The 22,904-nt window shown below is 36.7% G+C and overlaps 1 protein-coding gene across 2 annotated transcripts in view; it reads right to left on the reverse strand.

The window, feature by feature from the left end:
* Positions 1-22,904, reverse strand: part of XRCC5 (X-ray repair cross complementing 5) — a gene marked incomplete at its 3' end in the record, with an annotated part of 41,837 nt that overhangs the window by 14,516 nt on the left and 4,417 nt on the right. For both annotated transcript variants that reach the window (XM_084288785.1, XM_084288784.1), the window contains exons 6-15: positions 21,318-21,432; positions 19,497-19,635; positions 17,470-17,582; positions 14,119-14,181; positions 13,367-13,504; positions 11,988-12,078; positions 10,615-10,748; positions 6,133-6,329; positions 1,835-1,928; positions 1,134-1,203 (exon numbers count right to left, since the gene is read on the reverse strand). In XM_084288785.1, the coding sequence (XP_084144911.1) occupies positions 1,134-1,203; positions 1,835-1,928; positions 6,133-6,329; positions 10,615-10,748; positions 11,988-12,078; positions 13,367-13,504; positions 14,119-14,181; positions 17,470-17,582; positions 19,497-19,635; positions 21,318-21,432 (1,154 nt within the window). The remainder of the gene's footprint in view (positions 1-1,133; positions 1,204-1,834; positions 1,929-6,132; positions 6,330-10,614; positions 10,749-11,987; positions 12,079-13,366; positions 13,505-14,118; positions 14,182-17,469; positions 17,583-19,496; positions 19,636-21,317; positions 21,433-22,904) is intronic.

Consider the following 22,904-nt stretch of genomic DNA (forward strand, 5'->3'; position numbering starts at 1 on the left):
TCAATATTTTAGTGCCTTGTACAATGCTTTTTACTACATCTTAATATATCTGAGACACAAGAACACAATTCCCAACATTTTTTCCCAATAAACATGATTGGTACCGCTAAATCCATGCACAAAGCTGGCTACCTGCCTGATAGTTCTGGAAAATCTGAAGAGAAGTAACTATATAAGCTTTACAAGGCTATCGTAAAATAATATACTACTTAACATACTCCTCAAACTAAGTCCAAAAGGAGCAAAGGCATAGTTGAAATAACCAGCACCTGTCTTCTTCAGAACCCCTTCAAATACTTCCTTTGAAAAGAAATTGTACATTAGTGGCTATTGGGCAGATGAGGTTTACCTTGCCACAACCTTCAAATCAGCATTTAAGAGGAAAAAGGACCCCACTCACCTTGTACACCCTTTTTAAGATAGCTTTGGATTACATACATCTCCGTATAGATATTCCACTAGGAAAATACTGTGCAAACAATAATTCCTTTGCACTTTCAGACTTAGAGGATGCCAGACCAATAAGACCGTGGCTGACCTGAGCTTTTTATTCTTCCTCGCCTCTGCATCAAAACCCCATCTTTCTGTGTGCTGAGCGATAGATTCAGTGCATACAGAGCCTGCTCACACCTCTTGAGGTGCTAGCTGGTTATTACATCCCTTCTACACATTTTACTTTGCTCACAAGCAGTAACAAATTATTTTTGCATGTAAATATTTAAAGCCCAGACATCTGATTCTTATTTCTCCATAAAGCAAGATTAAGTAGGCAGAAGACAGGACTGTCAACACAATGCCCATTCAACAAGCCTCCACTTCAAGCTAGAAAGATCACATATAGTCAGACGAGAAGCTGATAAACAGTTTGAATAAGGTAGTCAGTGTGAAAGGATCTTCTGTTTGAAACAGCTAAGTTGTTACTCAGATGCCTCAGTGTAGCTGTCTAGTGCCATCTTACACAAACAAGGGTATTTGAGACTTACAAGTGCTACCCCTCATTAAGCAGCACTGGAAACTAGTCAGTATAGTCCAAAGTATCTCACATAGCACCAGAAACCTGTTTTTAGGAAAATGGATCACTTTAGCTCTGAAGATGCTGCTAAATATAGTTACGATAGATAAAAGTCATTTACCATCTTTGAAGTCAGCATTTTTCTGCCTCACCAGAATTCGGAAGTCTTCTGCTGGGTTAACACTGCCAACCTACAAAAGGTCCAAAACCAACAGAATTGTCCGTCAATATCCATCTCTTTCTTCTTGTGAGGCAATAGGGACCTTTAGATTTCTTTTTAACATGGAAACAGAACCTCTACACTTCTCTGCATGCAGATACAAAAAACACGATGTGTGTTAAACATGCACTACTCCTAGCAAAGGTTAGTTATGACACTAGCCAGATGAATTACACTTAAAACACTGCACTTTTATAGGCCAACTATATTCTCTGGGGTTTAAGAGGTCAGAGCACAGTAATTCAGGCTGTTAGTTCAGCTCTGAAACAGACCTCTCACTAATCTTGATGGACAATTAATGAGGAATGGGACTCTTAACGGGAGCCCCCAGGCATGTGGGTACAGAATCTTTGGCTTGGCAAGCCAATAGGAAGCTCAAAATTAAAAGCTCATACTCAGTTCATTCACCTCTTCTGGCCCACTCTAGTATCTTAAATATGAAGTTCTAAATGGGCATACACATACAGAAACCTTACAAAAGAACTAAAACCACAGCAAATATAAATGTTTACTAAAAAATGGATACAATAATCTCAGAATGAAAATTTACCGTGCTTACCATTTCCTGGCAGAAATCAAAGCTGTTGTAAAAATATACTTACAGAGGTGACATTGCCTTCAGCAAGTTTTATGATGCTAAAGCTATCTTCCTCATCTTCAATTTTTTGTTTCTTAGGATTGTGTCCATCTTCATTGCTGCAAATGAGGATGACAAAAATGAACAGAAACACTAAATCAAAGTAAACTGCTCTGCCTACTCAATAAGAAGTCAGTACATTTGCAAAGTACACACTGAACACTGGACCAAAATTCGTTATACAGCTGTTCCCAAATTAACAATAAACCATACTTCATTTCTCCCACAGTCTTCACAAAGCAGACAGTAGAGATAAATCAAATTTTATCTTAGCATAAATGGAAGCTACTGTTTGTCGAAAGTACAGGATTATTGATACTTATTTCAGGAGTGAATTTACTCATACCCCTCTTTACCACATTTCAGAATACAGGCTGGCTCTCTCTAGTTGCTTTATTTGGAACCAGTACATTGAGTTGACCTTGCTGATTCACTGTACACTGTAAGTCAATAATCACATGTGACATTTGGTATTCTCAACAGATTCCTTTTAAACAGTTTCCTTTTTTATTCCATAAAATTGCAATAAAAAACTTAAATATTAAGAAATCCATTTACTCTTTAAAAATTACCTGCAAGTTCCTGTCTTGGAACTGATAACTACTACTTATCTGCTCACACTGACTTTCGAGTCTCATAACCCATATTCTCCATCAGCACACAAGTGCTTTATAAACTTCTACTTCTAGCAGTCCAAACTTGCTAGACAAACCCCAAATAAGAATTTGCTCAGAACAATCTCAAGCTACCCCTCAAAATGCTTTCAAAAGACATGTTTTTAAAAAACTAATCGTGTTTTTAGGCTACTTTCTACCTTTGCCCACACACACATCAAGGTCTATGCAACCAACACTTCAAATGAGAAGCTTCATTTTAAGTTCCAATCTTACAAAATTTTGGATCACGTTCTGGCAACAGAAGAAACTCTAGTTTATCAGAAAAGGGGAAGAAAAGTGGACACTGCTTTGTGTTGTTTAATGTAACAGCCTTACACAGAATAGATTTCAGTTTAAGAATGACTGAAAGTTATGATCTAAATGATCTAAACTGCAGTATTTACCTTCAAGCAATCCCAACACAAAAATAAAAAGTTACTCTAAAAAATCCTGCTACTGCAATAAAAAGAAGAAACTGCTTCATAAATCAGGGATAAAAACAGAGATCATGGACTAGGTGCCATGTTGCGTTCTTCAAAGTTACAACTCATCTTAAAAGTTGTTGCCTGCTACTGAAGCAACCAGCTATTAAATAGTACAGACTTCCTTTTTACTTTCTATAGCATACTCCTCCCCTGCTTGGCAATCAACATCTATCCCACTTCATTTCTATAGTCTCATCATTCCTTTTACTTAATTTTGTCACTACTGAAATGAAAGCCCTTCTCCCCAGCAACTCCTGTCATCCAACATCACCCTACTTATCACTCTAGGAGAAGTGATGACTTTGGTGATGCCTTAGGACAAGGAGACTAGGATACCCTGCTTTGTTCCCAGCTCTGCTGACTTTCTGGCTGACCCTGAACAAGTTGCTTTATTGTTTTGGACAGCCACTATCCCTGTCTGTATAATGGAAAAACTTATCTAACACCAGAGTTCAGAGCTTCTACTTGAACAGAAATTCTTGTGTGCACTGAGACGGTTCGCTGATAAGTGCAAAAAAAACCAAAAACAAACAAATTCTAATTTTTTTCCTCAAAAGTTGCTTTGTAGTTCCTTGCAATGCCTTGAAATATTTTTTCTCCTGCATTATTTTTTGCTGATTCCAAATGCTTTGGGACTGGAGGTAGGAAGAGAACAAAATGAAAATAACTGAATTTAACTGCCTAGGACCAAACCTACAGCCATTATTATTAGTGCAGTACAGCTGAAACTAATGAATCCATACTCATTAATACCAGCCAATGAATCTGACATTTAAAATTTGTTACTGATAACGCCCTGATTAGCAGTATTTTTTAACTATGAAGTGTGCGATTGCTCTGAGACAAATTAATAAAATACAAGACTAATTTCAAACACCCACTTCTACATTTAGACAGAGGCCTCACATACTGCAAAACTGGGTGAGGTAACAGCCTCTCCAAAGTCATCCTAAGAAGGAAATCTAGTACAATCAAAAGTATTTTGTGACTTTTTTTTTTTTTTAAACCAAGCAGAGCTTAACAAAAATGAAACAAAATGTAATTTTTAACCTTTAGCATTAATAAGATGTGCCTGTATTTATGTTGCCTTAGTCCCAAATAGACCTTAAGAATTAGGCAGAGAAATCAGGTCAACAGCAAGACAGGGATATCAAATACAAGAGACCAAAACAGTACAAATCAGTTTTAGAAAAAAAAAAAAATAGCCAAGAGAGCTTCTAGCAAACTTTTTCAGTACTCTTCAGTGCAAATTGTCTAGACCTGTCAATTTTAAAAAGGTGAATGTTACCTGCTGTTTAATGTTTTCCTTATCCTGTTGTACTGACACTTTTTTCTCCTCAAGTGATTTAACTAAATCACTCAGCTTGTCCCAGACACAAAACAATGTCACTACTGTTCCTATTCATTACATTTAATCCATTTTTTATTTAGATCTTTTCATTGTTCATTACATTATTCATTCTTTTTTGCATAGTTGAGTTTCTATTCTTTTGCCTCCCTTACAAAACCCCTTTTTTCCCCTAAATCATTTTATAACACCCCACACCAATCCCTATCTCAATTATTTTTATAGTTGCTTTCATCTCCCCTCTAAAGCCAACTAGTTTATAATGAAAATAGCTTTCCTTCTTGCTTATCAAATTGAAGCCTTTGGGATATATGTTCTTCAGCAACTACCAGTAATGTGTCACAGCTTTTTGTTTGAATTCTCTTCCTGGCTTGCTTGAGCCCAAGTTTTGTAGGCTATTTTGGTTTCTTTTTTCTTTTTTTTTTTTTTTGCACCTGATTCTATAGTTTTCTTCTCTCTACTTTTTAATATACATATATAAATATTTGTATGTGTACGTATATACAGCACACATGATTAGGGCACAGAGCAAGGACAAGATAATTTAATCAGTGTGAATTCACCAAGGCAAGACAGGCACACACAGCAGTGAACAAAGCAAAAAGCAATGTGTTTCCCAATCTGTATACAGAAACATGGCCATTTTCCCAGAGCAACAGCCCTAGAAGTCCAATGCTGTGTCTTCCCAAAGATAACATCAGGAGGCTCTATCCAAACAGAAGTAAAGGATACGTGACAGCTAAGCTTAGTCGGGCCTTAAAGTGGCCCAAAGGCATTGCTCCTAGTACTGAAAAAACAGCTAAAAATGACAAAAAGGGGAGGAACTGAGATCTGTCCAACATGCCAGTGGACCAGCCAGTTTTATTATAGGCATTCTATAAATTGGATTTTGTTTGAACAAAATTGACTTGGCTGGGAAAACAGTACCAATGCAGTACCAATTAAGCATTTATTTTTCGTATTTATAGCACAGATAATGTAAACAGAGCGTATGTACTACCAAAAGCCAAGAGTTTTAGTTTAAAAACAGTTGAGAATATAGATGTTCCAGAAAAAGTCTATAGCATTTTTCAATACATTCACGTTTTCTGCACAGCATATGATAATTAAGCTGCTTTTCTTTTGATTTGGTATTCAAAATGAAAGCCGTAGAACATAGAGTATGCTGGGATGGAATTTTCATCCTGACAGGTAGTGTAAAGCTCCTTGGAATTTCATGTAAACTGGTATGTTTGATACTGAATTCACTTCTGTTATTCTTATCCAACCCATTTTGTCCAACCACTGGTAGGACAAACTCTTTGGTCACTAGGCAGTCAAGCACTGCAACAGGTTGCCCAGAGAGGCTGTGCAGCCTCCATCCTTGGATATCTCCAAAATCAGACTGGATGGAGCCCTGAGTTACCAGTTCAGATCTGTAACCTTGCTTTGTGCAGCAGGTTGAACTAGAGAGCCCTCCTGAGGTACCCTCCAAACTGATGGATTCTGCAATTCTGTATTAGCATATAATGATGTCAGAGAGGGGCAGACCTAATCCTAGCATGACTTTCACAGTAGTAAGACCACTACTCTCAAAATAGCCCAGACAGTGTGGTTCCACAACATTCTCAACCCATCAGTACTTTTTAAGTATGTAACTCATTGATTAAAATGCTCCTGAGCCTGCTACATTCACCAAAATTAATTTGAAGTGCAAAAAAGTGGTTTTTTGTTTGTTTTTGTTTTGTTGTTTGTTTGTTGTTTTTTTTTAATCAATATTAAATCTCTAACTTACTCATCTTTGAAGATGTCTTGAGCAGTCTTCTCTTCTTTTTTCTTGCCAACATCCTTTAGAGGGAAGACTGCTTTTACTTTCTCAAGAGGAACCTGACACCTTTCTTTCACCACGCAGGGCATCTCCAGCATCTCTAGAAGGTGCGGTTCAATTGGCGGTAGTGGCTCATTGGGATGAAAAGCCTTATGTTGCAAACACTGTAAGAAACAATTTTAGCAAAGAAAAACTCTAAGGTTATGTACTTTTAGAGTAATATGCCTGTATATGCAATATCATATGGTATATGCAAAGTATCTTCCATATTAAAGAAGCTACCTTCATAATGCTGAGAAATATTCCAGCTCATGATTGGATGAGTGGAGTCAAATCATCAGCTGTTTACGGAGGTTAATAATGATATTAAACTAGAATACTGATGCATACGAGTGCACCCACACTCACTGTAATGACTTCTATGAAAATTATTAAGAAAATTACACGAATGAAGTAGTCATCAGCACCTATTCAGCTTTTTAACTTCAATTTACCTTTAAAAAGCAGTTCTCTTATAAAACACAGTGATATGGGAGAGATTATTGACATTCTAAAATCAGGAAGCAAGGTATGTACCACAACCTTATATTCCATTTACCATCGTGATTTATTGTCCCTCAAAGAAAGTCTCTCTTCTTGGCCAAAAAAGCTCAGTTTGCATAACATGAGAAATCTTCACCCATTCAAGAGCAAGTAGTAAGAGAGTAGTTAAAAGCACATAGGTGAGGCACAGAATACAGTTATGTTTGCATATGAACTTTGGAAAGAGCAATGCAATGAAGACCCCTGACAGATGAACATAAAAGTTGGAAGAGATGGCAGGAGTTACAGAGAGGGAGCTTTCACACAGTCAGGTAACTTCCCAAGAAACCAGGAAAAGAGGAGAGTTGCTCCTTTGTTGGCTGTCAGACTTGACCTTAATTAAAAAAAAAACCACAAACCTCTATTCATGCTGAAAAGCTGCCAATAAAGAACATCCAGGCCATATGCTACACATCAATACTGATGTGCTTTCATGCTGCCATTAAGATTCCAATCTATATTAGAACATACTTTCAAAAGGAGGCAGTCGCACAAGGCTACTGATTTGAAAACACTTGCAATGATTTAAGGCATAATTATTTTGAAAGAGTCTAAAAATGTTGCTGGAAGCTGCAGTAATGGCTTTTGTGATACAAAAAAGAATATCAAAACAGCATTAGTGGATTGAATTGAACAAAAAATCTAAGTTTCCTGTTGTGAATGTGTTTTTCAGGCTTTTGTATCTGAAATCTCTACATGAGTTGCAAAAGCTGAGCAGACTGCAGCGACAGCCATCACTTGCTCCTGTTTTTCAGAGCAGCTGACCAGCTCTGAGATGGCAGCTACCTTCAGAACTCAGGTGTTAAATGAAGATGAAGTTGAACAGATTTAGCCTGAAGCTTCTGATGCCAAACAGGAATTGACTACATAATAAGTAATGGCATAAATGCCTGAACAGAGAAGAATTTACTGCAAGAAAGCATTCTGTCTTGTTCCCTTCCACACAGCATCTATGAACACACTTTTATAAGAAAATATTTTAGCAAATCTATAAAGCCTGTGGGAACCAAACTGTCTTTAAAGCCTCAGAACATCGGACAGAGATTCGTTCGTCTAAAAGATAAGCACTGAGTCCAAGCCAGTCACACACTCATTCTCCACAACCATTTTGTGTTTATGGTGTCCAAAAGCTGAAGGACCACTCATTTTCTCAAGGCTTTTTTTTTTTTATATATGGATCATGAAGCAGGCTTGGACAACTCAGCTTACATTAGTTGTCTAGCTTTTGGGTAACTAAATGTACGAACTGAATCCCAACGCGAGTGTCTTAGAGTTCAGTTCACACTTAGTTTGTGACAAGTTCAAAATGATGTTCCAGCAGATAAACCCACTACATTCAACTGAAGATAAGATTACTTCTTGCTGAAAGCCCTTAAAGACTTACTCCAAGGTACCTCCTGTCCCCCTGCAGCTCTGCTTTAAGTCCAACAACTTACAAATTAGCCCAGACCAACAGAGTCACTTACACACGGTCTAAAAAGAGTTCTGACACATTTAGTTGTGGACTTCACAGCTGGATCCCACGAACTATTAAATGCTGCAGGTCACTGTCCCCACAGAGCGTCCCCCCCAGGTCTGTTTCAGTATCGAACAATCTCTGATAAGCCATTTGTTTGTATGAATAAAACATACTGCATTCAACAAGTGTCTTATCTGCTTCAAATCCCCATACTGAAGAGGAACAACTAAAATAACAAGGTTGGAAGTCTACCACCAAGAAAGCTAAGGAAGTTTGTTTAGGCTTTTCTGGAAGCAAGAAATAAGAGCTCTGGATATAGGATATTCCTCATCTTCTACCCCAGCAAGCATTAGCAACTCCTTTCCACCCACTCTGTCATCTTCTGATGCCTACCACTACTTCCAGAGTTATAATTTGACTTGACGTTTCTGTTTTAATTCCAAACATCCTCAAGAGACAAAAGAGAGAGGAAATGAAGGGGAAGCTCATCCTTTCTTCAGGACTGTTTTTCTAAACAATTTATAGGTCCTGTTCAACCCAATCAATTTCCCGGCTACATTCAAAAGATGAAGTATATTTTTTGTTTGTAAATCTTAAGAAACAAGAAGTGCCACTTGTTCCTCAAGCAAAATAGTAAGAACCTGGAACACATTTCCAACAAATTAAAGGAAAGAACAGTCTTTCCTTCTCAAGTCTGCAACTTGTATGGGTTAATAAACAGCACTGTAAACATGACAAAACATAGGGGCTGCATGAGGGTAAAAGAAAGTGCTAAAAGGACCAGTAATTTAAGGCTCTGTAAACAGCAAGCACTGTGGACAGAACTGCACACTACCCAGCATTGAAACAGTAAATACATTTTCTACCAGCAGCAATCACCCTTGCAAAGTCTTATTATTCCCCAACAAAATTGTGTGAGTGAGGTGGTTACCCTCTTCTGGCAGCACTTGACTCAACCATTAGGACAATACCATATTATTTCCAAAGACAGATGTAAGGCCTGAAAAAACACCTTCCAGTGAGAGGCAAAATCCCCTGAATTAAAAGAGTGCAAAAGTGTACCTAGCTATGTAGGAGGAAATACTATCTCCTGCATGTTTCATTTGCAAGCAAAACTGTATTTGTTTCATACTAACCAAACTTTATGATCCTTCCTAAAATACAAGTAATGCAGAGGTCAATCCATTTTAAGCTCTTCCCTAGCAATAACCTTCTGCTGACCAGATCTTGCATTAAGTTTACACTGTCTTGTCAATGTGACTGGCAGAATCTGGAGGGAACATTGAGTTCTTCAGGTGTCAAACAGGGTAGGATTTGAAGACATTGGGATTATGTGTTTCCTGAGACATAAGTATGACCTTCAGATTCGTTGTTACTTCTGACAATACCGAAGCAGTGTGGCCTTCGGAATCTAGGGTAAGTTTTTTGTTAAAAAAAAAAAAACAAAAAAACAAACAAACAAACAAACAAACAAAACAAAAAAAAAACATCGTTCTACTTGTGAAATGAAAAAAAAAATTTGAATTGTTGAGACGTAATAAACATATAATACCATTTCTGGTCAATTTTCAGAGTGGAATCACACACTCAATATATCTCCATAGTCCTGTATACAACGTATTTCAGCAGCTGCATAAATTACATCATAGTTTTCCTTATTTTTGAATTTGCTGTGTCATTTTTTTTTGAACACTTGAATTCCAAAGCATAATTAAGTCTCTCATCCTGACAGTTGCAAATAAAATCTTCATGATATGAAAGGAATGTGAATCAGAATGTAGACAGTTTGAAATGATAACTGCAAGAAGTGTGAACTCTTCTGCTTGCCCATAAAACACATTAACTCAGACACCCAAATGGAGTACTTTAGACGTCAACCCTGTTAACCATTTACTACTGTTCAAGTTTACCTCAGACTGATTTGTTTTGGTACCACCGCTAGATGAAACAATGAATAAAGAAGTGACTCTGCTCATGATTTGATGAGACCCAGAATGAGGAGCTAAAATCCTCCATGACTATCAGGTAATTTCTCTCTCTGTGCAGAAACTGAAGTCTGAGTCTTTGTCTGCGTCACAGATCATTGCCACACAGCACAGAGATGAGATAACCAAGCAAGTTTTAACTTATCTAGCCCTGGTACCCCTAAGTACCAGTGATGCTGTTGTGGACTTCTCAGCACAGATGTAATTTCCCTTCCTTCCTGGAAACCAGAAATTACTGGAAACATGGAACAAAATATGTGTCAGACAACATGGAAATTGCCAGCTACCCCATACTTCAATACAAAACATTTTTATGGGACGCATCACAATGCAGATCATTCCAAGGTGAATCAGAGAGACAGAAAGGTGAAAGGCTTCAAGAAAATAATGTTTCTTTAAATGTCATATAGTTCATCATCTCACCTGATATAACCTCTGAAAATGAGGGTTTGGGATTTTGCTGGGCTTAAACAGGTCCTCAAAAGTTTCTCCATCATCATCTTCATAAACCAAATTCATAGAATCAATCAAAGAGTCGACTGCAGATAACTGATCCGCTAAGGCAGCGATTGCATACAAAGAAAGATCAAATACACTTGCAGATGAATGCATTTCTTGAAACAATTTGCAGATGAAGATTCACTTCATAATGGGAGACTCTGACCAAACCATTAAGTGTCACAGAATACACTGCATATATAGACATGCCAAGAATGAATATGGGTAGTGGACACAAATAAAAACCCTGCTTTGTTTATGGACTACAGCATAAAGTCAAAGAGTTTTTTGTTGTTGTTATTTAAGACCTCATTTATTGCCGCCTTCCTGCTTCCATTTGTCTTCTTTTCAAGATGTTTTTATTTGCAACAGAAGGTTTATAGGCCACTTAGAAAATGAGAACAGTTGATTTGATAAACTAAACAGAGTAAAATAAATCTTAAAAGTTAGGATTGTGAAGTAACTCAGTTCACAATAGTCAACAACTGTTTTGGTAAAAACAAGTTTCAGATTTGTTCTCAAACTACTAGTTATAGTAAGAATACAGAAACTATTTCAGAAACAACCCAGCACGCTTTACCTGGTAGATCACACAACACGCAGGTAGATCGCACAACAAATTAAAGAATTGGAAGTGGATTTTGAACTACATTCATTAATGCTCATTACTGAGAAAATTCACAGAACAGTGAATCGAGCTTTATGTGGCTGCATGTTCTATGGCTCTCCAAAGACACCCTCCCTTGAATCTGGACACCATTTAGTGCATGCTTCACAAAAAACATCACACCACAGAAAACAGAGTTCAGCCTTTTTGTCTTTGTACATTACGTCAATAGGTCACAACACAAGTGGCTGCAAAACCAGCTTGTTTGGAGCTGATTCCTCTATTCTAATCCTAGCTAACTCATCATATACTGCAAATCCCATACAGTTTGGCCATCTCTTACAAATGAGTTCAAAGATCAAGGGTTATGGAGGACTAACTCTCAGATGTGTGACTTAAAATCAGATAAAATCTGAGCCACAAGACATTCAACAAGACAGCCTTAAAAAACTGCCTGCAAATCCCTCAAGTCTGCTCAGCCTGCAACTAAACTGCTGAAGTTTTGTTACAGGCTTCATGCTTCAAGATGACATCACCATAACTTATTTCCATAGAACTGTTTTTTTTTTTCCTAAACCCAAATACTGACAATGTTTTCATTGGAAGGCCAAATATCCTAGCTATTTTAGAATGTCTTAAAAGAAGAGCAATGAGGTACTTTGTCAAGTTGTGCAGGAAAGGACTATCTTACCTGTAGGAGTGAATTTTTTATTGTTTTTCAGGGATGAAAACATGTATTGTCTTACATCTTCCATGTAGGGTAACTGCACATAGATGAGACACTGAGCAAAAAGAAAGTAAGAAAAAAAAAAATCAAGAAGCAACTGAGCCTAAAGAAATACAAAGTATCCCAAAGTGGGATATCAGGGCAATACAAACAGTAAAAATTAAAAGATCTAATATCAGGGTATATCAAAGCAATTCAGCAAAATATTTATAGAGCAACATTGTTTTAAGTAGCATAAAACAAAAGATGATTCAAGAATACAGCGATAGCTACACTTCTCATCTTTCTATAGGCTGAATAAAGACCTTTGAGGTCATCCAATCCTTTTTCTTATGTAGATTTCCATCCAGCCACACTTTAAATATCCCATACATTGGAGCTCTGGGAGGCTTTATCACAGCTTACTGCATTTCAAAGTCATTTTTTCCTAACATTCTCATGCTAATTTTCTCTCTATTCAAATACCTCCTCCAGTTCATACCACCCTAAATAATTCCTTTCCATCCTTGATGTTTATAACCTTCAAAAGCCTGAAGACTTCTGTCCACCCCCACCTTAGTCATTGCTTAGCCATGCTATATATATATTTAGCTCTTTCAGTAGTGTCTCGTAAGAAAGATTGGTGGAAACATGCAGCAAAAAAAATCTTACAAACTACGTTACTTTGGGTCTCAGAACTTTTAAAGCAATTATTTCAAATGTGATTGTTGGTTCCTTTTTTAAGAAAAAGGCTAGAAGTTTTGTACATTTTTTTAAACAACCTTTTCAAGTAAATGGATATACTACTGTCTTCCTGACTCTCCATATCAATTTCATCAGTAGCTCTAAATGCTGTTAGCTCCTTCCCTCATTCCCCATTGACTCAGAAACCTAATGACAACAACGTAGTTGGATGTGCCTGAAATGCCAGTTATAAATTCAAGTTTTGCACTACCAAGCAACCCAGAGATAATTCTGCAGTTAAATACAATGAAAGAATCTACCACAACTTTGGATTGTACTCTGAAAGGTAATTAGTAATACAGACAAGTTACCATTGTTTTCTTGCTAAGTACCTTTCTTAGATGCCAACAAACTCAGATTTCCAGGATTACAAAATTAAATTGTTACTAATGAAATATAAATTACTTAAATCACTAATATAGAGGACAGTATAATTATTTACTACCTCCTTATCTTAAGACTTGGTATTATTTCATAAAATTACTACAACAATCACATTGGTTTCCTCCGGTATTACACAGCACCGCCAATTCATATCGTTCAATTATGATCATTCATTAATTAGCATTCCAAAGTAACAATAAGGAGGCTCTCTAAACAAGGAAAAAGTGAAAAATTACCTCATACGCATCCTTAATATATGGAAAAGCCACACCAATTTGTGGGTTACATCTTCTATCATAAACATAACGCACTATAGCTACTACTTTCAATTCATCCAAGGCATGAACAAGGGCAGAAAAAGCAACTGCTGCATTCTGGAAAGAAAATAAATCTGTAGTCATGAAAGTTCTCATTAGTCTGCTGAAATACACCTTTCACAGCAAATTCAATGGCACTGACTTAGTCAAAATTACTTGCCATTTCAGCAATAAATGACACAAGCATTTTCATGTTCAAGAAAAAAATAAAAAGAAGTTCAAATCCCAACATAGTAGCTTGTCCATTGAAACTTTAGATCCTGAACATACCATCTTTTCCGCTACGTGTGAAAAAATCCGAAATTTTATGAGACAAAGGACAAGCAGTCAGACCCTTAAAGGGAAGGCATCTCAGCTCTCCAGTGAAGCTTTTACTTCTTATGTTTAAAATAATTTGGAGGTGTGATCTAAACAATACAATGAGATTCCCCATGTCCTTGCACAATGAATGCCATATCTCATGGACAATGATAAACTGGTAGATATGGCATTCATGTGGGGTCTAAGCCAAAGTCTTTTTATGTTAATGGGTAATGGAACAATACTGCAAGCTGCATTAAGAATCTTTCTGTCGCATTAACATGGAAAGAAGGAATAATCTCAAGCACCACTACTATTCTTTTCTGTTCCATGGTAAATTGCTTTCAGTGTTAAACGTGAATTCACCTTACCTCATCATCTTTCGCCGCAAAGACCTTGAGAACCTGGTTGCCCATGTAACAGTGCCTCTGAATCTACAGATTCAAATGGTCAGGGGTTAGCTTGATCTAAAACAAATGTTGTTAATGCACCTGGACCAATTAAATTATTAAACAACCAAGGCATTAATCAAATGAGAAGCCATAAACTTCAATTACTGTGCGTATCAGCTAAAGCCCTGCGTGCGTTTCGTAACTCCATTTCTCACTCAATACGGATACTCAGGCATATTCTGCAGGACATTCCCTTGTCCTTCCCACTGATGAGCAGGAATGAAAGCCTACAGTACTTGCAGCTGTTACAAGTCTGGATACCACTGCAATAATTCAATAGTCAGTGTGAAAAGCTACAGTAGTTAACAGAACACCTAAACTTAACCGACACTATGCTGTGCCTATACTATCAAATTTTGCTAGCAAAAATAAAGGAAAAAGGACCTGAAGAAAGTCACATCCTTAATTAGTAAAGGGTGATGATCGGACCAGATAATCTTGAAGGTCTTTTCCAACCTTAATGATTCTATGGCTGACCAAGAAAAAAAAAGTTTCATTAATGGGCATTGCTCCAACAGCTGGAGCTGCAGAGGCTGAGACACACCTGGAGAATCACTGCAACAGCAGAAAAGGAGGGGTTGGAACTAAATGGTCTTTAAAAGGTCCCTTCTAAGCCAAGCCACTCTATGAAGAGCAGCCACAAAAGACCGCACAGTACTAAAAACGCTCGTTAAAATGAACTTTCTTTGTTAAAGAAAATCTCTTCAAATTGCACCAACTCCAAACTACCTGGAGTTTCATTTTGTAGCAAATTACCATAATGCTGTTGAAGTCAGTGACAACTTACACCTGAGCAGATCACTTTTATGTATTACAGAACAATTCTTGAACTCAAATTACTCTACCTGCAATTATTCTTTGCTCTTCTGTCTTAAAAAGCTGAGGCATTTTATGTTCAGGATAAATACCCAGATATGTGCATCACTGCACCTTTTCTGTTTGCCACAGAAATGGGTCCTTTGTAATATTTTCAAGTATTATTTCTTGATTTACACAGCATTGCTTATAAATTAAAAATCAAAGTTTAAGCGGCCTCTGATCTTTTTTTTTTTCCTGAGGGATATGAATAACTAAGAAAATAATACGAGGTGGTTCTACTCCTTCTTTAATTATGCATTTGGAGCTGCTCCAGTTAACTCATCTTTTCTCCAAAGTTCAAAAAAAAAAAATAAAACCAAGCATACATTCAGATAGTGTTAGTATTATGACTCCAAACAATAAAATTCAGGAGCCAAAACATAAGGAAAGCACACAACTTGTAAATTCTAGTAGTATATTCTCCTGATATCATTATCTGTACAAAGTAATTCTAATCCTGCAATCAACACCTCAGTAACTTCATTCCACTGAGGTATTTGCAACCACTATTTGGCTTAATTACTCATACTCCCAGTTACAGGACCAGAGCACACACTGTTTAGGATGTAGTTCCATTCCTGTTTGTTATCAAATCCAGACAGGAGAAGCACATCATAAGAACTGTCAAAAGCAATATTTTGTGCATTGAAAAATACACAGTTTCTTAATTCTTTGAGGCACATTTATGTGAATCAAAACACTATTCCTACACTAAATTATATACAGGCAATCTGAAAGTGTTACCACACTCCCAACCAACAGTGGAAAAACATGCAAATGAAAAGCCTGCTCACTTAGAGGAGCATGGCACTTCTCATCTGCTTTCAACTCAGTTTCTCTTTTCGATAAAAGTCAGACTTCAAGCTGAAATAGGAGGCAAGCCTCCAGCTGAGAAAGCACCACACACAGTGAAACAGATCTTAAAGAACGAAATGAAGACAATAAGGCTCAGCTGTAAACTAGGAAAATGTGAAAAGATAAAAACAAAACAAAAAACACCTGTCTCATTAAAACCCTGAGTTCAGACACAAAGTTTCATACATTAGACTTAGTTCCTGGTACAGGGTTTAGCAGCCCTTACATCTCTCTGCCCTGGCCAATTCAGGGTATATAAACTCAAGCAGGACGTGTTTCCTTGATCAATTATTTTCAGTACATAAGTTACTGTGTTACTTAAATTTAAATCCTGACTGTCCTCAAGGAGCAGTAAGGTTACAGGTCTCATTTAGGCTGGCTTCTAATTTTAAGTAATTGAGTGTAACTTCCTAGCTCCTCAGGTAACAATATGCTTTAGATCATCACACTGCAATTGTCTACCAAGGTATTGATACACAGGGTTATCTGTGCCACTTACACTGTAGAGAAGAAATACGTTTAGTTAAAGAAATATATTTAGTTAAAAACAGTTGGGATACAGATACTTCCTATTTCATTAGCACCTTTCCTTCTTGGAAAAGGTAATGATTCCTCAGCCTTTTATCAAGCGTTCTATTTTGTAGAGGCAGTGAGACATTTCAAAGAAGAGCAGGAGGTCTGGGAGCCTTTAGAACAGAAGGCAGAGTTACCCTATGATTTTGTTTAAGCTTTGGGTGCTGAACTTTACTCTAAGGTGGAATAAAGTTTCAGTCACCCTGTGCAATGTCCTGGAAAAGAAAGAGTAGAGGCAGCTTATAATTTCTAGAAATTATTGGCACTCACATTCCTGTATTTCCTCATATAACCCATTTCAGGAAGGTTTTTTTTTTAAGCCTCCAGGTAAAACAGATGACAAAATTAATACCAGAAGTACAGCTAAGTGCATACAGTCACAAAAAAGAGATTTCATTGGGATATGGAGAGTTTTTGAGTGATGCATCTAAATTCTCTCTTATGTAGAGAGAACTTAGAACAGTTCTACACTTAATTTTTGTTATAGTAGAAGCAAAAAGAAAGGCACAGTTCATCAACTAATACTTATGGAAACAAGAATGAATGGAGTTAGCTCTCAAGCTTTCTTTAACATTTCTGTAACACTGAGGAAGAGGTTTCTTCTGTTAGAAAGTAAAAAGAACACACTCACGACTGGACAAGGCCCGAGAAGGCTTCTGCATAACCTGAACAGAAGAGAGACCACCTTCTGTTGCAGAGTTGTCAACACTATTTAATTTACTCTGATGAAATGAGACTACAGTACATCTGCAGCCACTTTGTAGAGATCTGAGATCAGTGGCTCTTGCTTTCCTTGAACACCTCATGTCCATATTTATTAATGTCTCTTCTTCACAAGACTACATACATGTAAAGTCACTCCTGTCACACCTGACAGCAGATGCCCCATTCCCAGTACAATAAAACACCTTCAGCAAATTCAAATGGAAGTCACATGTCTGTAACAACTCAGCAAGTTGAACGAAAAGAAGTTTAGTAACGTACCTGAGAAGCTCTGCTGAATCCCAAAACAGAAAAACATTTTGCTTCAGCTTTGTATTTCATTTGCTCTTCATCTTCTTTGGAAAAAGGAATGATATCGCTCCCATAGCGAAACCCTGGAGAACAAGAGAGGAGCATCTGGTAAGCATATGGGCCTACCATTCTAACACTGAAATTAGCTCTCTGAATATTTTAACAATGCACGCATGCCCTACAGCTACACTCCACACACTGAAATTACTTTCTCTGTTAACAAAAAAAAGCACACACCCCACAGACACATTTTGTACTTTATGAACAGCACTTGCACCCCTTGTACATCATTTTATGTAACATAACTGCCCTCATAGAGAGCAAGAAAGCAAATAAGGGAACTGAACATCTTGCCTAACAAAGTTATGCTCACAGAATAGATTTAAGCAAATAAACTACAACACTCTGCACAAGTGTAATAGAAAAAGCATACCACAAATTATGGAAAGGAAATGACACCACAAGGAATTCACAGAACAAATGTGTTAACAGTGGAAGCGCGATACACCATCACACGAGGGAAAATCAAAATACCCTTGCATGGAAAAGCGGCCTTTCTATATATTTCTGTTTTACTTTCCTCGCCTTACATTGCATTACCTGCATGAATTAGGAACCTGTTAGTTTTTCAGCTATCACCTGTTCCAGCTGCTTATTATTCCCCCACCCTAAGTTATATTACTCAGTAACATTATCATTTTATTTTACTGTCTCTGGTGTATCTTCAGGTGAGGTAAGGAACAGAAGTAAATCCCTGGATGAAAAGCCTATACGCAAACAAACTTTCCTGTAAACTAAAAAGCAAAGAAGCAGGCAGACCAAAAGATACTTTCGTATGTGTACTAAATGCAAAATATTGTCTAATTATGCCAATTCTCAAAATGGCCACAGAAGTCCATGAGGCATCACCTGCTCTTTACCTATAAAAATATTTTATAGGTAAAAAAAAATATTTACACAGAAATTCATGGTCTCTTTTGTTCACATGGGACTCTTCACCGCTTCTGTTTACTAGCATCCCACAGTCAATTCACCAGCTGGGGCATTCAAGGACATCAGCAAAGAACAGTCACAAAGGCTTCAAAATATTCATTATTAAAAGTGGATATTATCATTTCAAATCTTTTAGTAAATCTAGAAAAAAAGTCAGAGTGCTACCCGTTATTTCTGTTTAAAAAAAAAAAAACTGCACTGATTTTTTTTTCAATTTGCTATTACTGCAAAACACCTCTGCTAAAGTGCAAAGAGGTTAAATAAAAACCACAGTATTTGTTTCCATTTCACAATTTATTTTATTCTTTAACAGCAATTTCTATACTGTTATCTGAATAGTTCTGCCCTTTGTAGCTAATGTTTGCCCTACTTGTGTGGGACTCAAAGAGTAAACTGGATAGCAAAAAAATCAGTAACAAAATATAGTCACAGAAAATACACATTTGATTAACTCCACTTTTAAAAAGTAGATTTCATAATGCTTCTGGGACCTTTAGTCTTCCCATGAACTTAACCTACTCAGCAAGATAGAGAAGAAGTACTCTGCAGAAGAAATACTACTTCAAATCAGACTACTCATGAAACGTAAAGGTATGACTCTTCAACACTGCCCCTTACTTCAATGGTTTTCTCTCTCATCTGCAGATTATCTAGAAACAAAAACAGTGCTATGAAAGTATTCATGTTACCCGTACAACTGAAGATTTGAAGAGTAAAGGTAGCATGAATACTGAGTACAGAATTCAGATGGTCTTCCAGAGTACAGTTTAGTAAGCTGTAGTCCCTTCCAACTTCCACATGGTGGGACTATTACTGCTAGTCCTATTAGTAGGAAAAATAAGAATTTTTAGAATATGCAAAGACTCATTAGCTCTGTGTTCCAATGGCTTACAGAGTTTGCAGTCTAATATCACAGACTTCTAACCATACAACTAAAAAGCACTTAGATGATTTAAAAGTACAATCTTCGGTTTGCCTCCAGGGTGCACATAAAGGAGCCATACCTTGAATAGTATCATCTTTCTGAACCTCTGTCTCGTCGTCATCATTCAAGCAGTAAACAGTTTCTTTTTGTACATCTTCTTTTTTGAGGGTTTTAGCATCTACAACCATCCACATTTTCTTCACCTTCTCTTCTGTAACCTTTATATAAGAATGTAAAGGAACGGGAACATTTCAGTTGGATACAGAGTGCTGACTACAACACAAAAAAAATTCTTAGACCAAGTGCTACATTATTTTGCCAGTAAGGGAGGAATAATGACAGCCAAAACATACATCCTTGACTGCTACTGCAGTGCTTTCAGCACACTGTTTTATCGGTATGAGAGCTGTCAAACATTAAGCTATATCATACTGACTGCATTCTTACCTTGGTTGTTTGTTAAAGTCATGGCTAGGTCATTTGTGAAAGTCTTTTAGTCACAGGCTAACATGCAACTTGCTCACTAGGTATTTTACTTCCTACACACACACACACGTGCACTTTTTTACAAAATATTAAGGTATATGTTAATGATAAAAGAAGACTCAACACTCAGTAAGCCCATTTATTCAAGTTTTGTGTCACATTACTATACTACAGCATAAAAATGTTACTGTAACTTCCCCAAACACCAGAAAAAGATACAAGCTGTATTACAGGACTGGGAAGGGAAAGAAGGAAAAATGTATCTGCAATGAGCAAATGTTTCCTAACTACAGGGAAAGAAATTTGCTTTCTTCTCTATTTAAGCGAAATTGATGGAGAAGTAAATGAATAAGAATAAAAATGGAGAATTGGGCAGAACACAAAAAAAGACAGAATGGATTACGGCAGTAGACATCAAAAGTCTACTGCTAGCCCTCATTCAACTGCTGTGTGACCTCATACTAGCCACTTGGTTCATGTTGCTTCTTCACAAGCTTCATTTATTTTGTGTGTGAACACCTTTGGGAAGGGACTCTGTGGATTTGTACATGTCTACAAGAATATCCTGATCAAACATATTTATGAATAAGTATAAAAAGAAAGCAGGCAGCAGAGAGCTCTTTAAAGGCTAGTACACCTATCTTTCAAAATCAAGTATACGTCCACTTCTAAATACATCTTAAAACCCTACAATACTGGTCAAACTCTTAGTCTTGGATTCAAGTAACAAACCAACCAATCTCCATCTCACAACATTCATCAGTACTGCCACACTACACAGTTACCTAGTAATTCTTCAGTTACTGGAATTTTGTACTTTTTTATGCTTAAATACACATCTTCCTAGTACTGTGTGAAGGAACCAAAGAAACTACATGGGAAACAGATGACACATAAGCTCTGTCAAACAGTATAAAGCAAGCTGAAAAAAATAAACTTTTTTCAAGTCTGAACTAACAATAGATGTTACTCGGAACAATAGCTGGTAAAACTTCTACACCCACCATTTTACACACACATACATAATAAATATTTTCTTAACTCCTAGGCATGAGAGGAATTAAGTCCCACTGAGCTGCAGACATTTCATTTATGCTGAATGGAAAGCTTCACACAAGAGCAGGTTCATCAACTTAAACACCATTAGGCTTCACAGTGTAGACAGCAATTACTTCTATTTCTATACATTATGAATTTTTGTTCTTGACCGTACGTGTACAATGTGGTGCAGCTAAGAGTTGCTGTGGGAACCACAGTTTCAGATGAACTAACTTCTAAACACAGGATCTCTACCATTATTATTTTGGATGTTTAATGTCTCTTTCCTTAAAGGTTAAAAAAAATAAAAATAAAAATGCAGCTGCACCTAACTGCTTGCTAAAGTACGCTAAAACATACGATTTTAAGAACTTACTGATTTGTAGGCCACAATCCTTATGGACAAATTGGAACCAATAGTTAACTGGCAGGACCAAGGTGCAGGTCTTCTTTCTATTTTCTTAAACATTGAAAGACGCTCCAGGCTCTCTCTAAACGATGGAATCAAGAAAACAGAAATGAACTCTTTGGTGAACTGTAATAAAATATTGCAGACAATACACTCTCTTCAGGGAGATGCAGGAGCCCAATTGTTTCAACTTAAACTGCACAAAGCATTATAAAATAAACTGTGTGAATAATCTTGTCATTAACCGTTGTGAGAAAAGAGAAGGAACAAAGGAGGTGGCACAGTAGATTATTCCCATCTTGAGCCTTTATGACGGTGTGACATTAGGGCTTTAAGACAGCACTATAGGTCTTCTGAGGAAACTACACAATTGCTTATTAAGCATTTTACATTTATCTGTGCTCACCCAATTAGGGCATGTAGTTAGCTGAACAACCTAAATTAGAAAAGGCTTCACCAGGTGGTGAAATGTTTTCTGCAGTGGAGGTGAAAAAAATACAGAATCCAGTTTCAATTAACGTGATTTTGTTTGTGTGGTAATTAACTTTTGACTTTTTTTTTTTTTTAATACAGTGCTAATGAACTCATTTTTTCCAGAGCATTCAGTCAGAATGAAACAAGTTACTCTGATTATTTCTCGCCTAAACAGCATATGTGCAAGTTCATAAAAATAAAAAAGGGAACTTTAATAAATTTATACCAAAAAGTGTTTATTCAATTGCTCAAATTTAAGCACTGTAGTCCAAAATTTAAAAGCTGGAAATAAAAGTGATTTATGTTCTATTATAGTCAAATCAAACAGACTTAATTGTTGCACACTAGAATAGCAAACTGTATTAGCTATTTTGCTATGTAATTTCAGTGCAAAGTGCTCAAACAATGCCATTTTTATTGTATGACAAGGCAAAACAGCATTGACCTCACCTTTTTCACATCATGATAAAACCCAAAACATACATCTCATCATTGAAAGAGTTTGCCTAGCAGAAATTAAGATCAGCTCTTAAAAATATTAGTAGAGTGCTCCACTTGCCCTTCTACTTTTCAGCTTTCTTAGCATAAGCAGTGTTGTTTGGTTTTTGTTTTAAATTCTAACAGAAGCACTATGAAAGGAAAAAACACATTGGGATTTTCTAATGACAAACATTAAATTTCCCTTTTTTTTTTTTTCCCCTGGAAGGAAGGAAGGGAAGGAAGACAACAGAAACATCAATATAAGAGTTTTAAAAGGAATTTGTGACTACGTTATTAAAATTACTGCAACACATGTTCAAGTCGGGATGTGAAGATCAAATACCTGAAACTGACAAATGCCTAAAAAAAGTCAACTAAGCTTAATTAATTCTATCTTTTAATTTCTTGTATTTACAGAAGAAAAACACTCCGTATTAGTGAAGACCATTCAGCCAATAGAACACTAGTAAATGCACACTAGTACTTCAAAAAAGTTTTTTCCCTCTGCTTTCCTTACACTTCCTCCAAAAAACTGAGGCAACAGAAGGAACTCTTGCCTGATAGCCAGAATATCAAACCCTAAAACAACACAAGAAAATT

Source organism: Netta rufina, assembly GCF_964035555.1.
Source record: "Netta rufina genome assembly, chromosome: 6".
Classification (NCBI taxonomy): domain Eukaryota; kingdom Metazoa; phylum Chordata; class Aves; order Anseriformes; family Anatidae; genus Netta; species Netta rufina.